Genomic DNA, 19,274 nt, shown 5'->3' with positions numbered 1-19,274 from the left:
AGGCAGCACCTGACCACGATCAAACGGGGAGGAGGAGCAGGACGGGGAGGGGAGCTGTGGACAGGGACAGCTGGCCGCTCTCTCGCCTGTGACTAGTTTTCTTGGAAGCCCAGTCCTCCCTCTGGAAGTGGCACTGATGGTCCAGGCCATTCTCCAGCTCCCATAGGAAAGGATGTCTCTAGGGAGAAGCTTCTAGACTGCCTCATCTAGAATAACAGGTCAAAGTCTAGGATTTGGTCGGTCACTGCTCCCCAGGAGTTGAAGCCCCCACGCGATTTGTTGGACTTAATACCTCTCCGGTGCCGTGTGCACCCTCCTTTGCCCAGTTCTGATCTAAGCAGTGGGCGCATGTGCCAAAAACCAGCTTCCCCCCACGGGCGATGGGTAGATGAAGCAGACACCTGCCGGGACAGCAGCGTCTGTGTCGGAGGACGCTTTGCTCCTCCTGGTGGTTCAGTTGCCTGCCTGACGTCATCACCCGTAACATGCTCAAGGGAACGGACGGGGCCATGTCGTGCTATAAATAGGGGGAACCATATGTCCCCGGTGATGCCTGTTGTTGTGGTGTCATTATTAATAGCACTCCCCTTTCACTTTCCGAAGCATCCCAGCTTGGACGATAAATTATACAGCCACCATGCTGGATATAAAAGACACCCAGAAAAAAATGTGTTGGCTCTCTCCCATCCCATGATTCTGACCACATGCAAACGATTGCTTTGAGTCTTGGTTCCCTCCCCTCCTCTTCCAGGGGAGGGCGGTGGAAGCCAGTGAGCCATCCTTTCTGGCAAAACCGCCCACTCTGCCTGGTCGCATGACCAAGCCACATCAGTCCTTCAGGGGATGCTCACACACCCCAGAAGGCGGCCCTGAGTTGCACGCATGCAGCCCTGATCTGAGACAGACACTGAATCAAAGGGCATGTTTACAGTTTCCCGGTCTTACTCTTTTTACTGCATTCAGTGTAATGGAAGCCTGAATCTGAATGAGAACATGGTGACGTGGCCTAGTATGCTGGACAGACAGACACAGGCACCACGGGCACCGGGTCTTACTCTGCTGGCTGAAGGCTTACACTTGGGCAAGTGTTCAGTTTCTTCTTTGGAACCAGAGCAAGGATGGAGCTAGCACACAGGAGCGTTCCAAGGATTAACCAAAAGAAATGCCTTTTAATGAATGTCACATGTGAGATAACTAACTTGACATAAATGTACCAACAGAAATAGCCAGTTAATTTTTTTATAACACAAAAGGTCTCTCATTTCCTTTGCTTTTCAACACTCGTTTCTGCTTTATGTTTCCTAAACAAGACACATTTCCTACCAAGCTTCAAATTGTGAAACCATAATGTATTTTGGTCCTAAACAGAGCAGAAAAATCTCCGAGTAACAGAATAGCCTTGCCACTTTTAGAAATTAACCAAAATATAAACACTTCAGTCAACATTGGGTCAAAAACATTGATATTGATTAAATTAGTGTTTTAAACCATCATTCTTCTACTTCTATCTGGAGATTAATTTATTCTTCATACAGAATATGAACAATCAGATTCTATGCGATTTTTAATTATTTTTTTTACAAACTCTGTATCTAAGAGAAACAACTATATAAAAGTATACCATGAAATGAGTCAAAAGCACTAACTTCTATGATTTTTAAATGAAAACAGCAGAATACAGGGTATGTACACTAAGGCTACACTATATAAAATACTGAACTCTAATTGCAAAAATAAACGAGTTATATCAAGATGGTGGCATTATGAATGCTTCTTAAAAAATGTATCTAGTATTTCTACATAAATCTTTTAAAATAAAATAGAACATTTCCCAAAAAGGCACACACCAATTGCATGTTGGGGATTGCAGCATGACGCCCCCGTTCCACACGTGTGTGAGGCGGGCGCTGGGGCGTGACCCCACGTAGGGGCGGGCGGTCTGGTCCTGCACTAACTCAGGGAGGCTCTCAGCCTCACCCCTGCAGTGTGGTGCCCTCAGACTCTCTCTCAGGCTGCCAAGGACTACACGGCAGCCGTCTGGATGGCTGAGAGCCGGTGTGAAACGTTCCTAACTGGGACCCAGGTAGGGAAAGGAGCAGGACTTCCTGGTCAGGACCAAATTCAAACCAGAGACCTTGCAACATTAAGTGTTGAACCACATCCATTGCCCAAGCCACTGAATGAGTCTGTGAGCGATCAATATTTATCGGACAAACAAAGCAGTCTTCTACTTCTTTAAAACATTAAAAGATACGTGATTTCACAGTGGTCTTCAAGATGTGTTTTTAGTAAGTTTTCCAATGGGAAAAGAGTCTAAATTTTAAATCGGACATAGAGATAGGACTAATCTTTTGAAATCAGCAAGGCTTACTATATCTGAGAGCTGGAGAAATTTCCAGTTTCCCAGGTATGGGGTCTCTAAGTGCTAAAACCAACATAATTCAGGCTAATTGCACAATGGGGGATTAAAAAAATCCAAATACAATTGTGGCATTTCTTTTAAGGAATTGATTTGGAACAGAAAGAACAATGAGGTGAGGCCTTACGCTTTGATTAAAACCACCAATTTTGAAAAGTATTTACATTTCATGAACATGGCTTTTCACGTTAGGAGCTGAACTTTAGCTGGGGGATAATCTCCTATAATTAGTTTAAGACCTCTCTTGAAAGCGTTGATTAACCTTCACAATAAAAAGGCAAATAAAAACATAAATGAATTTGTGAATACTTCTCCACTGCAGCTGGCCAGAGGGAACACGCAGCCTTGACCCTGTGTCTAAGAGTACTCAGGGTTAGGTTCAAAGAAAGGCACTTAAGAACAGTAATGATGCTTAGGTTCAACTTCCCTTGGGCCAAATTAATCTGTGTTATGGGAACAGCATAATAAATGGAGGTTAAAAGTCTTTCCAAGAAATTGAAATAGTACTCTGTTACTTGCTTCTTGAAAAATTTTCACCTTTTTAATATAAAAGTTTAGTGTGAATCACACATTGTTTTTATCTTTTAAAAACCCCACACGGACAAACTGGCTCCCAAAGCACTCCAGAGAAGTGAGAATTCGCAATAGAACAGGAAGGTATTTGGATCATAAACCATCCCCACTTGCTAACAAGGGACTGTGGCCATGAGCGTGGTCAGAACGGTCGTGGATGCCCCTTCCTTCCCTCTCTGGCTCTGTGTCTCTGTGTCTCTCTCGTTCCTCCCTCCCTTCCTTTTCATTTTCTTCCTTCTTGTCTTTTAATTCAAAATCAGTTTTACCATAACGTTCACCTTTGAGCCTACACTTGGGGCCTTACGAGTTAAATTTCTCCTTCAGCGTAATGAAACCCATCTCTCTTAAATTTGGAAGTGGCGTCAAGTTTTGTTCCTGAAGGGTCGCAAGAGGGACTCTGGGCAAAGCTTAATGATCTTTTCTTTTAGATTCTTCCCCATCTTTGAAACCTTTGCAAGAGTTCCTGAGTCCAAGAGGAGATTGCTGATGGCCCGTCCCTCTCTCTTCTGCCCCAAACCCTGCTCCTGGGGCAACTAGTAATCTCCCGTGAAAATCTGGGGGTGTCAGCAAGTTGAAAGTCTCTGAAGAGGTTAACCCAGTAAGAAATGTCAGCCGGCCGCACCAGCAGCTCTGAGCGGGGCCGACCGCTGAGACACGTGTGGAAGTGGAGCAAGGGAGGGCGGGCGCCATTCACCTGTACGGAGAGGCCGTCCCCCAGGAGAGATAATCGGTGGGCCGCGGAGCAGGACGAGGTACGATGGGCTGCTCCACAGCAGTCACGTCCCCTGAGTAGGATTTGAGGAGGGAAGCGTTTTTGTTGGCCAGCATGGCTCTCTCGTTCCTGCGGAATTTGGCTCTTCGGTTCTGAAACCACACCTGGAAGAGTGTGGGGAGGAGCAGGGCACAGCGGGGAGAGGGAAACAAAGAAGAAGAGGTTACACGAATCACGCCAACGTCCTGGCCAAGGTCACCCTATAACGCCTCCCCAAGGAAGAGACGGGTCAGGTACAGCCTTCTTCCCAGAGCCATACAAAGATGCCCCAGTCCTTCCCTGGAGGGGCGCGTGAGCTCACCGCCCTCGTGTCAGAGACCATCACGACAGGCCCCTGCGGGGCCTCCATCACCACCCCCCGAAGAGGCGATCCAAGACCAGCCCATAAGGCAGCAAAATGTGGTCTTGTTGCTTTGTAATCAAGGAAAAGAGAAAAACCTCGTTAGACCATGAAGACTGGCTTTTTTAGAAGTCTTTTTCAGAATTCTCCAAAATGTGAAAATATCATCCACTTTTGAAATGCTTATTGGACATTTAAAGAAAGTTCTCCGTGTCCAGATCCACTGGTGCCTGCGGCAAGAATCTACAAAGCAAGTGGTTTACTGGGGCCTTGCGAAGAGCACCAGGGCAGGGGCAGGAAGTTACAGCGAGAGGACCCGTCCCCGCTCGCCGCACCCCTCTCATTTATCAAGAGCTGCCAGGGCTAGAAACTTCCAGAAGCGCACTGCATTCATTGCTTCTACTGATCATGCTCATTCCATATACTGGGTTTTCCTTTTTCTATTTCAGAGTCGAGGAAACAGGTTCGACAAGAGTAAGTAATTTGTTGGCGTTCACTGGGATCGGAAGCGGCTGCGTTCCTGGGCTCGTGGACATCTGGCTCGTGACCACTCCAGTCGTCCAGAGGGCCACGGATTCGTATGCAGTCGTTCACTCATTCGAGAAAGCTTTTCGAGGTCCCTGCCGTGTTCCAGAGTCTGTGCTAATTGCCGGGAGTAGGGGGTTGAGGCTTATTTTCTGCTCATAGCAGCTCCCAGTCAAGTAAAAGAAGACCGGCACGTACCTTTGACAAACTGCGAAACAAATCTTTCAGGTACAATTAACGGGAAATGCAGGACGAGGCCTGGGAAAAAGCCATCCCGTGGTGTGGAGTGGGACAGCCGCGCGGCTGCTGGGAGCAATGCTGGTGTAAACCACCACACGGCTAGTGCCCCGTGGGTCGTGTGGGTGGAAGGGCCGGGCAGAAGTCAGAGAAGGTGACTCGCGCTTGCTTTCTGGGTCCGCACGCGTCCCGCTCTTTTCTTGCTCATGTGTCCTTGGCACTACTGTTACCTTGATCTTCTTAAATGTAAATGGAATCCGCTGTCATCCACGGCTCTCCATTGCTCACCGAACAGAACCGAAACTTCTTACCATAGAACAGAGTCTGCTCGGGAATGAGCTCTTGGTCCACCAACCCAGCCACGTCCTGCATCTCACGGGCCTCACGCATGGACCCTCCGTTGTTCCAGCTCCCGCCTCGGGCTCGGGACTACCCGAGGTGTTCAGTTGTTCCCACCTCTGAATAGTCAACCAAAGGCTCCCTCTGCCTGTGACAGTCCCCCCTCTCCGTCCAGGCATCCAACGACTTGCTTTTCAAGATCTGACTTTAATAACCCCTTTTTGTGAAGAATCGTGGTGGAAAGAACATGATTTTAAAGTCTGATGGAGTTGGATCAAAGCACCGGCCCCGCTGCTTTAAAATGCCGTCCTCAGCGGCTCCGCACCGCGCGGGGACACTAATTCGCATGGGGCTGTCGTGAGAATGGCACAGAATGGGTGCTTCATTTAAGTGAATTTTTACCCCTTTTCCCGGGGCAGATTTGATCGTCCCTTCCTCCGGTCTATCACGAATTCTCGTGTATTCCTTGAGTGGAGGAATCGTCTCCTGCGTCCGAACAGGGTGGTGGGCCCATCTATGGTCTCCGTCTCCCACCGACCACACCCTGGAGGAGAGGGCCAGTGACTTACTCATCCCCACAAAGTGAAACACTTCCAAGAGTATAATAGGTGCTTGATAGATGTTCGAGGGGGAGAAAAAGAAGAGGAAAAAGAAAGGGGGGGAAGAATTTTTGCAAAAGTGAGAAGATACGGCTTCCATCCGAGAGGATTCACAGACTCGTGGGGAAGTCGGCCCACATACGACTCAACAGAACGGTGTCATGTTGTGACGGATGCCGTAAAGAAGGCCAAGGCCAAAAGGGAGCGGTGCGGACTGGGGAAAGGGGACCTCCCGGAGGAGGAACAACGTGGCGGAGGGAGAGTTCTGTCCGCTCACATCTGAAATGTCCACAGCCCCCAGAGGGATCCGAACACAGTGGGGTGAGAAAGGAGGAAGAGAAAATAGTTTCAGCGTCTAAGAAAGCATTTGTTTGTCCCTGTAACGGGAGCAAGACCGGCTCACGAACCGCTCTTCCGCGTTGAAGAAAGGACGATGCCAAGCACGGCCTGTCCGGGTGCCCTTCTGTGCCAGTCAAAGTGGCGCTTCCAGGAGCTGCGGGTCTAAAATGACTCACTGCACCGCAACAGGCCAAGGCCCCAGGGCACAGAAGATGCAGCGGCTGTGAAGGGAGAGGAAGGGATTTCAGGTGGAAACGCAGAGCGGGTCTGGAGCACCGCGGATGGCAGCGTGGGGAAGAGGCCGTGGGGAAGGCAAACCTCGGGGTGTGCTTCGGATGGCGGAACAGGGACGACACAACTGAGTCTCCTCCCTGCAGACCCCGTGGGTCCCTCTCACCCCAGCAGGAGGGACCGCCAGGCAGTGCTGAGGGCCTCGCCCCCACGCCGGCAGGAGTCTAGACAATCTTCCCTGTCGGGGACCTGTCTCCTCTCAGGGAAGCCCTTCAAGGTGAGGTCACTGCTTCCCTAGGGGGCGGCTCTGGCCAAGGTTCCCCTCGACGAAGGGCCCTCCAGGGCCCTCTCCATCGACTCAAGCGTCCCTCGAGGTATACGGCGCCTCGTGGCACAGACACAGTTGCCACCTCCATGCTCTGGGGGTCTCGCCCCAATCCTGTCGGTCCAGAGATGTGTCACACGCAGAAAGAAATCCCTCAAGCCGGGACTGAGCACAAACACTAGGGACCATTTCCTCGAGCGGACAGGACGGATGGGCTCGATCCGCGCCCGCCCTTGTCAGCCCGCAGCGCGGCCCGCTACGGAGGACACCGAGGTCGTCACCTGCGGCCGCGATAGCGACGCAGCCGGACAAGGAGCCCTCGGCTGGCAGACGCCGCCTCACTCCGCGTCTCCTCTGGGGCTTGCAAGCCTGAGCTGGGTCTGCTCTCAGGTCCCAGCCGAGCCGGTCGCCGGCTGTGCGACACCAGGGAGACGCTCGAAGCTCTCTGTGCCTCAGTGTCCACATCTGCAAGGCGAGGGGTGTCCGTCAGCGCCCTGACGAGTCAGCAGACCAGGTCACGTAAAGGCCTTAGAACCGCACTTGGCACAGAGGGCTCCAGAAGTGCTGGCGACGAGCGATTGTCCTTGTCACTAATCCCGCCGCGTGAGGTCAGGGCGGCCGAGCCGGCCCCGCGTGGACGTCGTAGGCCGCGCTGCCCCCTGCGCTGGCCCGCGCGCCGCCTTCCCCCTGCACAGAGCACGGAGTCGCCCCGACACGGGCTCCCAGGGCGGCTCCCGCTGCGCTCGCGTCCGCTCCCAGCAGGGCGCACCCCCAAGTCTCCCGCAGGTCTGGACACCCCGAAAGCAGCAGCAGGAGATGAGGCGCGGGGGGCGGGTGTCGAGTCCGTCGCTCGGAAAACAACGCGGGGCGCGCCCCGAAGCGGGGCACGGTCCGCCCACCCAAGGGCTCGCAGCCGGTCTGTAGAAATCCTGCGCGGGACGCCCGTGGCTCCGTCGGCAAAGCGTCTGCCGTCCACTGGGGCCACGATCCCGGGGCCCTGCGGTCGGGCCCACGCGGGGTTCGGCCCCGCCTCCCCCTCCGCCGCCGCCTCCCCCCGCCCGCCGCGCCCCCCGCGCCCCCCGCGCCCGCCGCCCCCGCCCCCGCCCTCTCGCAAATCAATGAATAAAACCTTAAGAGCAAATAAAAACGCTCCGCTGCCCCCCAGAAGCCGGGTCTGGTCGCGCCCCCGGCGGCCCCCGGAGCGGCCGCCGCAGCCGCGGTACCTGCACGCGGGCCTCGGTGAGGTTGACGCGCCGCGCCAGGTCCTCGCGCACGAAGGCGTCGGGGTAGTGCGTGCGCTCGAACACGCGCTCCAGCGCCTGCAGCTGGCTGCTGTTGAACGTGGTGCGGTTCCGCCGCTGCTTCCTCTTCTTCTTCTCCTCCGAGTTCAGCGGGTCACCTGCGGCGGGAGAAACCGAGGCTGAGCAGCGACGGTCGCGGCGGGGGCCCCGGCCACCCGCTCCGGGGCGCCCACGGGGAGACGCCGCGCCCTGCGCCCTGCGCCCTGCGCCGCGCCCTGTTGGAGCCCAACGTCCCTCCCAGCGTGCGGCCGCGGCGGGCCCCGGGGCCGTGAGTTCGGGCGCCGGCGAGCCCCGCGGTCCTGCCGTCCGGGCCGCCTGCAAACCCGGCCCAGCCCCAGCCGACAGGGAGACCGCGCGCTCCCCGACGCCGGCCCTGCCCCCGCGGCCGGGGACACCGCCCTGCCGCGCCCGTTCCCGGGGCTTCTGCGGAGATGCCGGAGGACAGAACGTTGCCGGGGGCCTGAGCTGCCTGGTGCTGTCTCGTGATCCTCAGCACAGTGTCCTACCAAGGCAATCAGCAACTCTGGCTCCTTCTCGTCAACGTACCACATAGACACGAGCCCAGAGGGGCGCCTGGGTGGCTCAGTGGGTTAAGCCGCTGCCTTTGGCTCAGGTCATGATCTCAGGGTCCTGGGATCGAGGCCCGCGTCGGGCTCTCTGCTCAGCGGGGAGCCTGCCTCCTCCTCCCTCTCTCTCTGCCTGCCTCTCTGCCTGCCTGTGATCTCTGTCAAATAAATAAAACCTTAAAAACAAACCAAACGAATGCAGAGTGACTCAAACTGGTGAGGAGGATTCCCGTTTCCCCACGCCTTCTCCAGGGGACACCGAGTCATTCCTAACTCCTGTGCTCGAGGCTCCGTGCTCTGCTAAGTGCGGCGGCCGAAGCCTGGGCCCAGATCAGGGAGGCGCCCCCACACCCGCCCCCCAGCCAGCACGGGCCTGAGGCTCCCCGGATGAGGACCCCGCCCGGAACGGACCTCAAGATCTCTGAAACAGTCTCACCCAGGACCTCTGGGGAATCGTGACCCCAAATTTTCACCTGTTTTCCTGTCGATTCCCCCAAACACACCTTGGCAAGCGGCTCACCCAGCCCGCGCATGGGGCGAAAGGGTGGCGGGTTGGGCGCCTCCCTCCCCCGCCCGAGCCGGCACCCACAGGAACGATGGATGCGGGAAGCTGAGCCAACACCAGCGGCACCGCCGCCACCAGCGAGCCGTCGGGGAGGCCGGGCCATGCCGCGCCCAGAGATGTCCAGCGCAGGGGTGCGGAGCCTGAGACACGTGCTCCGCCGGGGGAGCTGGACTTACACTCCCGCGGCCCTCCCCACGGACTCCCAGCCTGGCCGGAGACAGACGGACGAGAGCGGGGACCGACGGAGAGAAGAGCTTGGCCCCGTCTCCGCACGCTGGAGGAGCTCCTGAGCCTTTTCCCAGCACTGGACGTCTCCTGATCCTCTGGCCAGAGACACACAACACACTCAAGAAAGCCCCCGCTCAGTCACTGAAGCTGGACTCCTGATCTCAGCTCGGGTCCTGATCTCAGGGACAGGAGTTCAAGCCCAGCACTGGGCTCCCGGGCGGGGCCAGAGCCTACTTACAAAATAAGTAAAGGCAATTAGCATGAATCCGCATCCTCAAGAGAACTGGTACCTGCCTGGGCTGTAATATTATTCTTGTCACAAACTGACCGCACCATCTACATTTGGGTGTGGATTCCAAGTGTAGCTTATATCCAGGATCCCCCAGCCCGGATCCCTCAGTGCCTGACAACTGAGGCCTCCAAGTGGTTTTGCTCAGAGACCCCTTCTCCCCGAGGGCTGAGCGGAGACCGCACGTTTCCTCGGGGTGTTTCAAGCACCCGGAGAGAGCACGTGCTTGTTGAACTTGAAATGTCCTTGTCTTTTTGGGTTTCTGCTGAAAAACCCATATAATCCCAATTCCATTCCCCCGGCTAAGAAGGACTGACACTTACTCCACTGTTTTAGGGTCGTGTTCACCGTCGACCACCTCCCTGGCTTTGTTCCCTTTGTTTTCCCAGGAGCCTTGCGTCAAAGAAGCTGCTGTGACCTTTGGGTAAGAATGTCATTTCCGCAGCATCCTGACACGAGAGCCAGTTGAACTAGTGCGGATTCGGGGACCGATCGAGGCCTGGAACATTCCAGCCCACAGCCCGATTGTACCACGGTTCACCTATCAGCAGAACCAGCCACAGCCACATCCACACTAGAACCAAAGTCTGGGTCAGACAGTGCCCCGCAGGGGCCTTACCTCTGTGTTCTCCTTCGTACTTAAATATTTGGAGTCTTTCCTGTGGTTTCCATTCTCTTTCCCCAATCTTTCTGTCTACAGCTTTATCTGGCTTGTACTTCAGTCTCTCTAGGTCATCGGGCCTTTCTGACGGCAGCACAATGTGCAGTTCGTGCTCCTCTGAAACAGGGCTCTGGAAAAAACCTGCAGATTCCATCCTGCCCCAGACTGAGACCGACCGGACAGACCCTGGACGATTACGTTTATCACATGAAGGAAACCCCTTATTAAGCCAATCCTACGGTTGGTTTGTTTCCCTCAAAGAGAAGTCTTTCTCTGATAGAGCCACACATTCTAAATTCTTTACGCTGTTTTATGAGCCTTTTCTTTTTGTGCTGCCAAACCGTGATCAAGAACAAGAATATTTTATGTTTTGTTCTTAGCCCTACAACCTGCTACATAACGTCTTGGTAGTTCTTTAAAACCTTCCTCGGTTCTCTCCAATTCCACCGACTGTCCACGAGAAACCACCAGCTCCCTGCCGTGGGAGGAAGGGAAATGGAGAATTCTAGTTTATGACGCAGAGTAAATAGCTAGGATGACCTGAAACGAGGCCAGCAAACGTTTCCCAGTGAATGTTCTTGTTGTTTTTAACAAGTGAAAACACCGGCCCGGGCCATGCTGAAGGTGAGAAAAGACACACAAATAACGGGTCCGAGGAGCCTGGATCTGGCAAACGCCCTCCCTCGCGCCGGCCTAACGGGACGAGCCGATGCGCCGGCAGCAGGGGCAGCTCCACGGCAGCCCGCGGGCTCGGCTGTTTGCTCGCCAGCCGCAAGCTCTCTTCCTCCAAGAACCCAGAAGACGGGACCCAGCCCAGTCCCCGGGCGCCCGGGAAGAGAGGCGCAGGTCACAGAGCTTCACAGAGGCCCCGTTCGCTGCGCCTCGGAGAAGCCCTTTCTCGCAGATTCTGGACGCCGCTGAGGGCCGGGGAGAAGGTCGCGTGTGTCGATGGAGGGGGTCGGGGAGAAGGTCGCGTGTGTCGTTGGAGGGGGTCGTATTTCCCGTAAAACCAGTCACGGGGCAGGTCGGTTTCAACACACGCTGCCCAAGGACACCGGTGTCCAACTGGGCATGGGGGCGTCTCAGGCTTTGGGGTTCTGGCGTGGGCGGGACCAGCGAGCTGCGGGATAACCACAGAGGGCGCGGGTGCGACCTTATCAAAGTCGTGGTATTTCTGATGCCAGGCGTTTCTGGGTTTTGTGAATGATTATGTATTTTTACGCGTGTTGTGGATGACTGAGTACATTGCCAGTGTACAGTTACGGCCACGATTTCTTTTTCTTTTTTTTTTTAAATATTTTATTTATTTATTTGACAGAGAGAGATCACAAGTAGGCAGAGAGGCAGGCAGAGAGAGATGAGGAAGCAGGCTCCCTGCTGAGCAGAGAGCCCAATGCGGGACTCGACCCCAGGACCCCGAGATCATGACCTGAGCCGAAGGCAGAGGCTTAACCCACTGAGCCACCCAGGCGCCCCGGCCACGATTTCTAATTTAAGCAAAATGGCCCTGTGAGCAGGTGTATTTTCACGTGGAATCATGGGTCACAGAACACTGGCACCACAGGAAGCCAAAGACACTGTCGGCTTCCACCCTCTTATTTTACAGAGGAGGGACATGACGGCCCGAAGAAGGAAGTGAGAATTCCCGCAAATCACGGCCCCGGTGTGCCGGAGCCGGAGCTGGACGCCTGCCCTGCTAAGGCCGCTGCAGCCTCAAGGGCAAGTGACCGCGGTCACGCGCGTGAAGCGTCAGAGACACAGAGGAAACCACGACCCTGGGGAGATGTTATAGGAAATGCAGGCTTTTCCACATGAATTCTACAAAGAGGGTCTCAGATCGCGGGTCCCTGTGTGTCCCGCGTTGTCATTCCTACCAGAAGAGTCACAGAACTGCCAGCTCTCTCATCTGGAAGAGCGACTTTGATCCAAATGTTCTCGAAGTTTCTTTCTCCCTGGCCTCCGCTCCTCTCCACTTCATCAATTAAACAGGAGCAGGTTTTTATGAAGTAGCAAACCCGGTTTTCCATCTTCTCTCTGCATCCTTATTAGCCCTTCACTTTCGTTCATTTCAGGACACAGTTCAAAACCCCTGTTTTGTATGATGCGTCCCAATGTGACCTCCTCTAAGACGCTGAGATAATTTCCATCCACACTGATCTCTCCATTCTCTTAATCCCTACATATATTTTCCTGTGTAATCAAATACTTAAAAAAATGATGGTTCAGTTCTCTCAGCGTCAATGTCATGTCACCTCTGTGCGCTCCTATAGTATTCCTGTGGAAATGACTGAGGGTCTCTTGATAAATGATGAGACAATAAAATCTTGAAACAGTCGTGGTAGTGTTGTGGCATAAATGCAGTCCCAGAAACTTGGAACTTTGGTGATTCCCCTGAAGTTTTGAAGGCTGAATAATTTCTGAATTCCCAATTATTCTTTTTAACAGTTTCTAGCAAATTACTAGGTTAACGGTATCTTTAGTTTCCGGATAACGTTACCCGTGGAGGACAGAACCTTCACTCTCTCCCTCCGACAGGTTCGTAGAGATGGGAGGAGCTGCGTGGTTCTGATTCCTTCGTCAATGAAGAAATTCGTCCTTCACTTTTATTCCATAGTAGAAAAGAGGCTCCAAGAGAAAGGACGGGTTCCAACCAGGAGAAGCACTGGTGAGAACGAGATGTTAAAGGGAACGGCCCTTGAGATGGATGCGGATGAGAACGCATGGGAGCGTCGCTCCCCAGTCCTCAGTGGGAGGCCCCCGTGCGGTCAAGTACAAGGTAAAGGGAACAATAGGTCTGTGCGTCCCCAGGGCTGCAATCCCAGGGGACCCCGCATCTGGCTGCCAAAGCTGCCCTGAAGGCTGCGTGGGGAAGACGGCGTGAGGAGGTCCGTCCTCTGACCGGGGACCGGGTAGCACGGGCGACCCCAGCTCCGGAAGGCCTCGCACTCGCCAGGCGGGCTTCCCTTAGCTCCCAAAGACCCCGACCCTCTTCTGCTCTGCATCTGGTGGGAGAAGCCTTGGAAATTCCAAATAGGTCAGCCAAATGTAATTTAAAGGTACAGCAAAAACATATTTTAGGAATAAAATCTGAAGAAAAATGTGTTTCGTATGCCTGAGTCACATCAATTTGGAAAGAAATCTGATGCAAGAAGATAAAACGCCAGCTTCAGTAGCAGAGACCAACCACCACATCAAAGCCTGCCTTCTTCCTTTCGGTTGAAAACATGGCAGGCGAGCGGATCTACAGAGCAGCCCGCCGATCATTTTATGGGCATTGAAGAATGTGTTCAAAGGAACTTACATTGCACAACAACTACTTACTTTAATGGGATTTGTGTGGTTCGGGCCCTGCAACCTTTGGAAAATTGAAGGGAAGTGTAATTGCAAAAGCCACTAAAAACTGCTTAGCTTTTCTTGCAAGGCCTATGAAAAGCAGCAAGATACAGCGGCGGCGTTCATTTGAGTTTCTTTGGTTACACTAAGCTCCAATTACAATTAGGTCTGTGTCCTTTTAATATGTGCCCGATAAATGGCACAGGGGTCATTTCACTGGGATGGCTGTTGCAGTGTAGACCAAGCCTAGCGCATCACGATGACCAAAGCCGAGTTTAACGGAGCACCCACGCCTTGTCAACAGCACAGCTGAGCTCCTCCCCCACGGAGTCCCGACGCGGAGGCCCGGCTGTGGGGCAGCGCTGGTCACATTGCAGCTGCCGGACCTTGAACTTCGCGTCATGGTCCTTGACGTGCAAATTTCTTTCTTTACAGTCAACTTGGCAAATAACACTATTTATTTTTAGTCAAGTGTCAGTCCTAAGCCTTAGAAGATAGCATGAAAACACTTCAGGTGTAATTTGGGGGACATACATCCTTAGGAGAATAAAATGCTCTTAAAAGTGTACAATATTATTTGTAATAGTATTGCGCCCAAAGCTGAGTCAGTCGCTCTGTGTAAAGCTAGCGTGGTTTCACGCGGAGACAGCTCCGAGTTCAGCGCTCTCAGCGCAGCGGACGACCCTTCGGAAGACGGAAGCCTGCAGGGCCAGAGGTGTCCTCGTGGGTCCTGTGCTGCTTTTGACTCTGTCTCACGGGTTCGCTCGCCGCCTCCAGGCCAGAGCCTTTCCCAGAGAGCCACAGCTGGGGATCAGCTCATCCACTTTAACTCTCTTAGGACGTTTTTCTGAAAGGGTTCCTGATCGGAACCCCGAGGAGAGCCCACGTAAAGCCTCCCCAGGCAGCCCCGTGCTGGAACCCTGGCTGTCTCCTGGGACTCGATGCATCGTTTCCCTCATGCAGGGACCTGCCGCGTGACTCTCACTGTAAACTCGAAGTACAGCATGTATGTTTGCATTCAGTGCTCAGTAACCACGAACGGAGGGTCAGATGTAAAATACTCATGGACCGGAATTATTATTACAGGACTTCAATTACCCAACAAACACGTTCTCTTGTATGAAAAATAACATGAAATCCTGGCTTCAGATATGTAACCTACTCCCAATTTCTTTATGGATGAATTACCTATTTACCTACTTTCAAGTCATTTCTAGATGTCAAAAAACAAAACAAAACAACCGGAAAATGAGAGTCTTTCCATCAGCGCCAACTGAACAGCCATTGGCAAGGGGGCGGGAGGAGAAGGGAAGGTGAACCGGCTTGGGAACCGAGACGACCTGTGCTCTCCCACAGGCCCAGCTACTGACGACTGCGTGGCCTTGGATAAGCCACCTTCCTTCTCTGAGCCTCAGTTTACAAAACAGTAAAGCGGAGGTAAGACAACCTGCTTTCTCGGGCCATCGGACAGCGCGATGCGCACGCGGCGGGCACGCGGTCTGGCACCCGAGAGGCCCCGGGCAAGGGCAGGCTTCATGGCCACCGCCGCTAGCGCGGTTTCTCCTCAGAGACAGACTGACTGCTCAAAGCCACTGCTGTTGTTTCTTTTTTTCCTTCTTTTCACTGTTTGTTGGTATTTAATCGGGAAGATTTCTATCACAGCAAAACTGCAGAGAAAGTGAGAAAACCACCCACATATGTGACGCGGCTTCGTTGGTTTGATTTTGGCTACTGGACCAGGAGTGAGATCTACGGAGCTTGACAAACGAACAAAAGCTTTAAGAGTCAAGATCTGGGATGTGGTGGTTGATCCAAAATTGCACCACAGAAGTCATGCACAGACGTTTGTCTGAAAAGCCCCATTTGGGACATTCTTTCTGCTAGTCAACTCCTGGCTTTCTAACAAGACAATTTTCCTTTCTCAGTTCAGATTTGGGGGAAATGTTCAGAAAGCAGGCAGATTCTACACTCAAAGACAGGTAAGCCACGGGCACTTTTAACAAGTAATCTCACTAGAAATGAATTAGAAAGGAAAAAAAATAAAAGACAGGAAATGGAAGAAGGCCAAGGGCTAAAGCCAGGCTATGAAAATTCAGTGATTTCCCAGCCTGTGTGCCTTGGGTTGACTAATTTGGTTGCCACATGTGTAAAAACACGAATCTTGGGTCATATTACTCAATATTTATTCAGTGATTTTTTTCCCCCTAAATATCTGAGCCCTTTGGTAAATGCCAACGGGATAAGAAGAAAACCAAGAAAGGCAAAGCTCTGGGAAAAGAGTGAGCTCTGACAGATTTTAAGAGCTTTCTAAACTTGCCATATTCCAGGTGTGTGGTCCCCACGAGAGCCCGGGTATTCGAGCAGGATACCGAGCTCTGGATGAGTAAGGCCCGGCCTTCTGCCGGTGGCCGTTCTCCTGTAGCGAGACTGTTGTCACTTGGAAAGAGACACAACATCAGTCTCGACATTAGCCGCAGAAATTGGTGTCTTCATGGGAGGTAACCACTCTGAGTCGTATTTTTTAATGATTCAGTTTTGGGGGGAGAGGGGTAATCAATTTTAAGGTTCTAAAGACAAATCTGGGGGAAAAGCAGGTTTTACAAAAGCACAGCTGGAAGCGAGAGCAGCGGAGAGACGCGCAGTTAGTGGCGAGGCTCGGGCTCGGAGGAGCCGCGGTGACGCAACAAGACTCTTCGCCGGAGGAACGCAACGGAGAGGCTGTCGTGGGCCATTTGAAAACCCGAGAAGAGAGACAGGACTTCACTTCCTTAACTTCTCCATCTCTAGTTGTTTCTCTCTTTTTCTTTCAGCTCAAGTTGTAACTGTAGCACAAGCAGCCTGCGGCACAGAAAGCCGCAGGGACGGGAATTCACTTCTCCCTGCAACAGGGGAAGGCACCAGGGGGATTTTGTGCTGACACCAGACAGAGTCCAAGAGGGGCCCGTAGAGGACTGCAGCCCCTCGCGGCAGTTCTCCCGGTCTTTGACGTCGGACCGCTGTGGAGCCCGGACTCCGCTAGCGCAGGCAGCAGAAGAGGCTTGCTGTTTTTCAATGACGCCTAAGTGGAAGGAAATCAAATTCTGTCTCTCTCTTCTTCCGGTTCGTGTATTTATTTCAGCGAGAGACAGCGTGCCCCTGAGTGGGGGCCAAGGGAGAGGAAGAGGGAGAATCTCCCGCAGACTCCCCGACACTGTGCTCTGATCCGGGACTCCGAGGTCAAGGCCTGAGCCAAAGCTGAGAGTCGGACACTTAACCGACTGGGCCACCCAGAAACCTCTAAAATTCCCTTTTAGGAATAAGAAGAGCCAAATGTAAAGAGCGATTTAAGCTCAGTATTTTGTGGAGGAAGAGGCCGCACCATAACATCTCTGCATTTCAATCTTGTCTGTAAACCGGGTTGTAAAATACAAGATAGGAACAACACATGTCTTTAAAATTGTCACAATCAGACATACACACTTCTTCTATTTTGTTTTAAATTCTCTGTGGAACAACGTAGAAAGGGCTTTGGCGGGGTGCGGGGGCGGCGATCAGGAGGCTCAGATTCTGACCCAGCAGGATTACTGGTCAAATCTGTGACATTGGGCCTCAGCGTCCTTATGGCAAAATCACAAGTTTGGACCCAGTGACTAAGATCTCCTCCAGATCCAGCACCGCGGGTTTGTAGGATTGTTTTGTATTTTCCGTAACTAGTCCAACAGAAAACTTTCAATCATAGCTTATTTAAGGCAGTGGCTGAATCTTGTCCTTTTGTGGTTATTGTTGTGTTTTTGGTTTGCTTTGTCTCGATTTGTCTTCGTTTGAGAACACCTTTGGCTGGGGACAGAGTGGATGAGGGCTATTGTCACCCATGCTTGGGAACAGCCCAGGTGACTGGCCTGTTCCTCCACACCCAGAGCCCCCTACAGAGATCAGTCTCCAAGCTGGAAGCAGCATGACTCCATTTTAAAAGAACCAAGTTCACCTATAAACACAGTGGAGAGAAAGAGGAAACCAGAAGGTTTCTAAGAGACTTGAAATTAGCAGACAGAAATGAGAATGACTATTTCTCTTCTTTCTCCTACCAGCCTCGACCTCCTGACCACGGGTGAGCCGACAGTGTCTGCATCAACCAGCTTAGGCTAATCCCCAAAGTGAGGTCACTAACGGTGGTCACATCAATCCTGAACTTTCACACCTGGTTCATGCATTTGAGCGCATGAAGCATGCTGGGTAGAGAAGATACAGAGAAATGATCGTACGTGTAGTCTGCCTTCAAGAACTTTATAACTGGTGTGGTGAAAGAAGTCACAAGTACTTGAAAAGTGAAGTGATGGTAACAAAAAAATACCCCAGTAGGGGTGGCGGCCGTCAGAGCCAGTAATGGGCCAGGGAGGAGGGCAGAGACAGCGGCACGGGAGGTAGGTCAGAAGATGGTCTGCCGAGGCTTCCTCCATCTCGCTGAAGTCCAGCGTCCCTCTCTCAGCCATGCTGTGACATGTCCCTCCAATCACCCCACTCTAGTTGTGCTGCGGACCGTGGTGACCTTTTGTCTTTCCCTTCTGTTCTCCTTTGGCCTTGATTCCACCTCACAACACATCCTAGGCCTTAGTTGTAGCCATTGAGTCTTTATCTCGATGGTTCCTTGTCCTCCTCCAAGCCTCAGTCACCCGTCAGCAATCCCAGGGACCTTCTCTGATCACCAACCAGAAGCAGCCTTCCCCTCGTGGTCCTCTGTCCAGCATCTGAACCCCCTGCCTTCTAACAACACTTCTGACCAAATGCGATTACGGCTGCTGACCGTCACACTAGACTACGAGCTCCGTGGTGAACCTTCTCTGACTTATTAACTGCATATCCCAGCATCCTGGCACACCGAGACCCTTCTTTGGAATGACAGAATGGATAGGTCAGTGGTGCCGGGTGAGATGCCTACCTGGGGGGCACCTGGGGGGGCTCAGTCGGTTAAGCGTCTGCCTTCAGCTCCAATCATGATCTTGGGCTCCCTGCTTGCTGGGGAGTTGGCTTCTCCCTCTCCCTCGCCCCTCCCCTGCTCATGCTCTCTCTCTCAAATAAATAAATAAAATCTAAAAAAGAACAGAGAAAATGCCTATTCGACACACCCTGATCAACTCACATGCAGCCACCAAATCTGACAACCCCTTCTGGGGTGAGTTTCTGGAAAGCGCTGGCACACAAATTTTCCTGAAATGAAGGTTTACTGCATTGTTTATAAGACGCATAAATCCCAGGAGCATGTGTTACCCAGGTTTTTCATGTACTTTCTCTGTGCAAGACTTTACATCAGTAATTACCTCCCCAAATTAGAAGGCGAGCCTCGGAGGCAGGTGAGCAAAGCCTAGAGAATGGCGTCCCGTACTTCGTAGCAGCCCCCAACAAACGTTTGGCTTTGATAATGATGACACCTATGGAACTCCTGACCATTTTAGACGTGTCCTGGCACACTCGTTTCTATGTGCCAAAAATTATGTTTAGCTTCAGGTTGTATTTTCTTGTAATTAGTCCTTTCTAGTCACTGTGTTTTCTGTTCCCTTTCACTGGCAAAGGAGCTTGGGCAAAAGCCGGCGACTTCATTCTCCAGCCTACAGTGACATGACTGCCTGCCAAGCACACCTAAACCTTAATTATATAG

At 52.7% G+C, this 19,274-nt stretch overlaps 1 protein-coding gene across 2 annotated transcripts in view; it reads right to left on the bottom strand.

Moving 5' to 3' along the window:
* The window catches only part of PRRX1 (paired related homeobox 1), a 72,985-nt gene that overhangs the window by 9,288 nt on the left and 44,423 nt on the right, over positions 1 to 19,274 (bottom strand). For both annotated transcript variants that reach the window (XM_044266950.1, XM_044266951.1), the window contains exons 2-3: positions 7,923 to 8,098; positions 3,687 to 3,868 (exon numbers count right to left, since the gene is read on the bottom strand). In XM_044266950.1, the coding sequence (XP_044122885.1) occupies positions 3,687 to 3,868; positions 7,923 to 8,098 (358 nt within the window). The remainder of the gene's footprint in view (positions 1 to 3,686; positions 3,869 to 7,922; positions 8,099 to 19,274) is intronic.

Source organism: Neovison vison, chromosome 10 (genome assembly GCF_020171115.1).
Source record: "Neovison vison isolate M4711 chromosome 10, ASM_NN_V1, whole genome shotgun sequence".
Classification (NCBI taxonomy): Eukaryota; Metazoa; Chordata; class Mammalia; order Carnivora; family Mustelidae; genus Neogale; species Neogale vison.
Note: the sequence above shows the minus strand (reverse complement) of the source record. Positions and strands in the feature narration are given on the sequence as shown.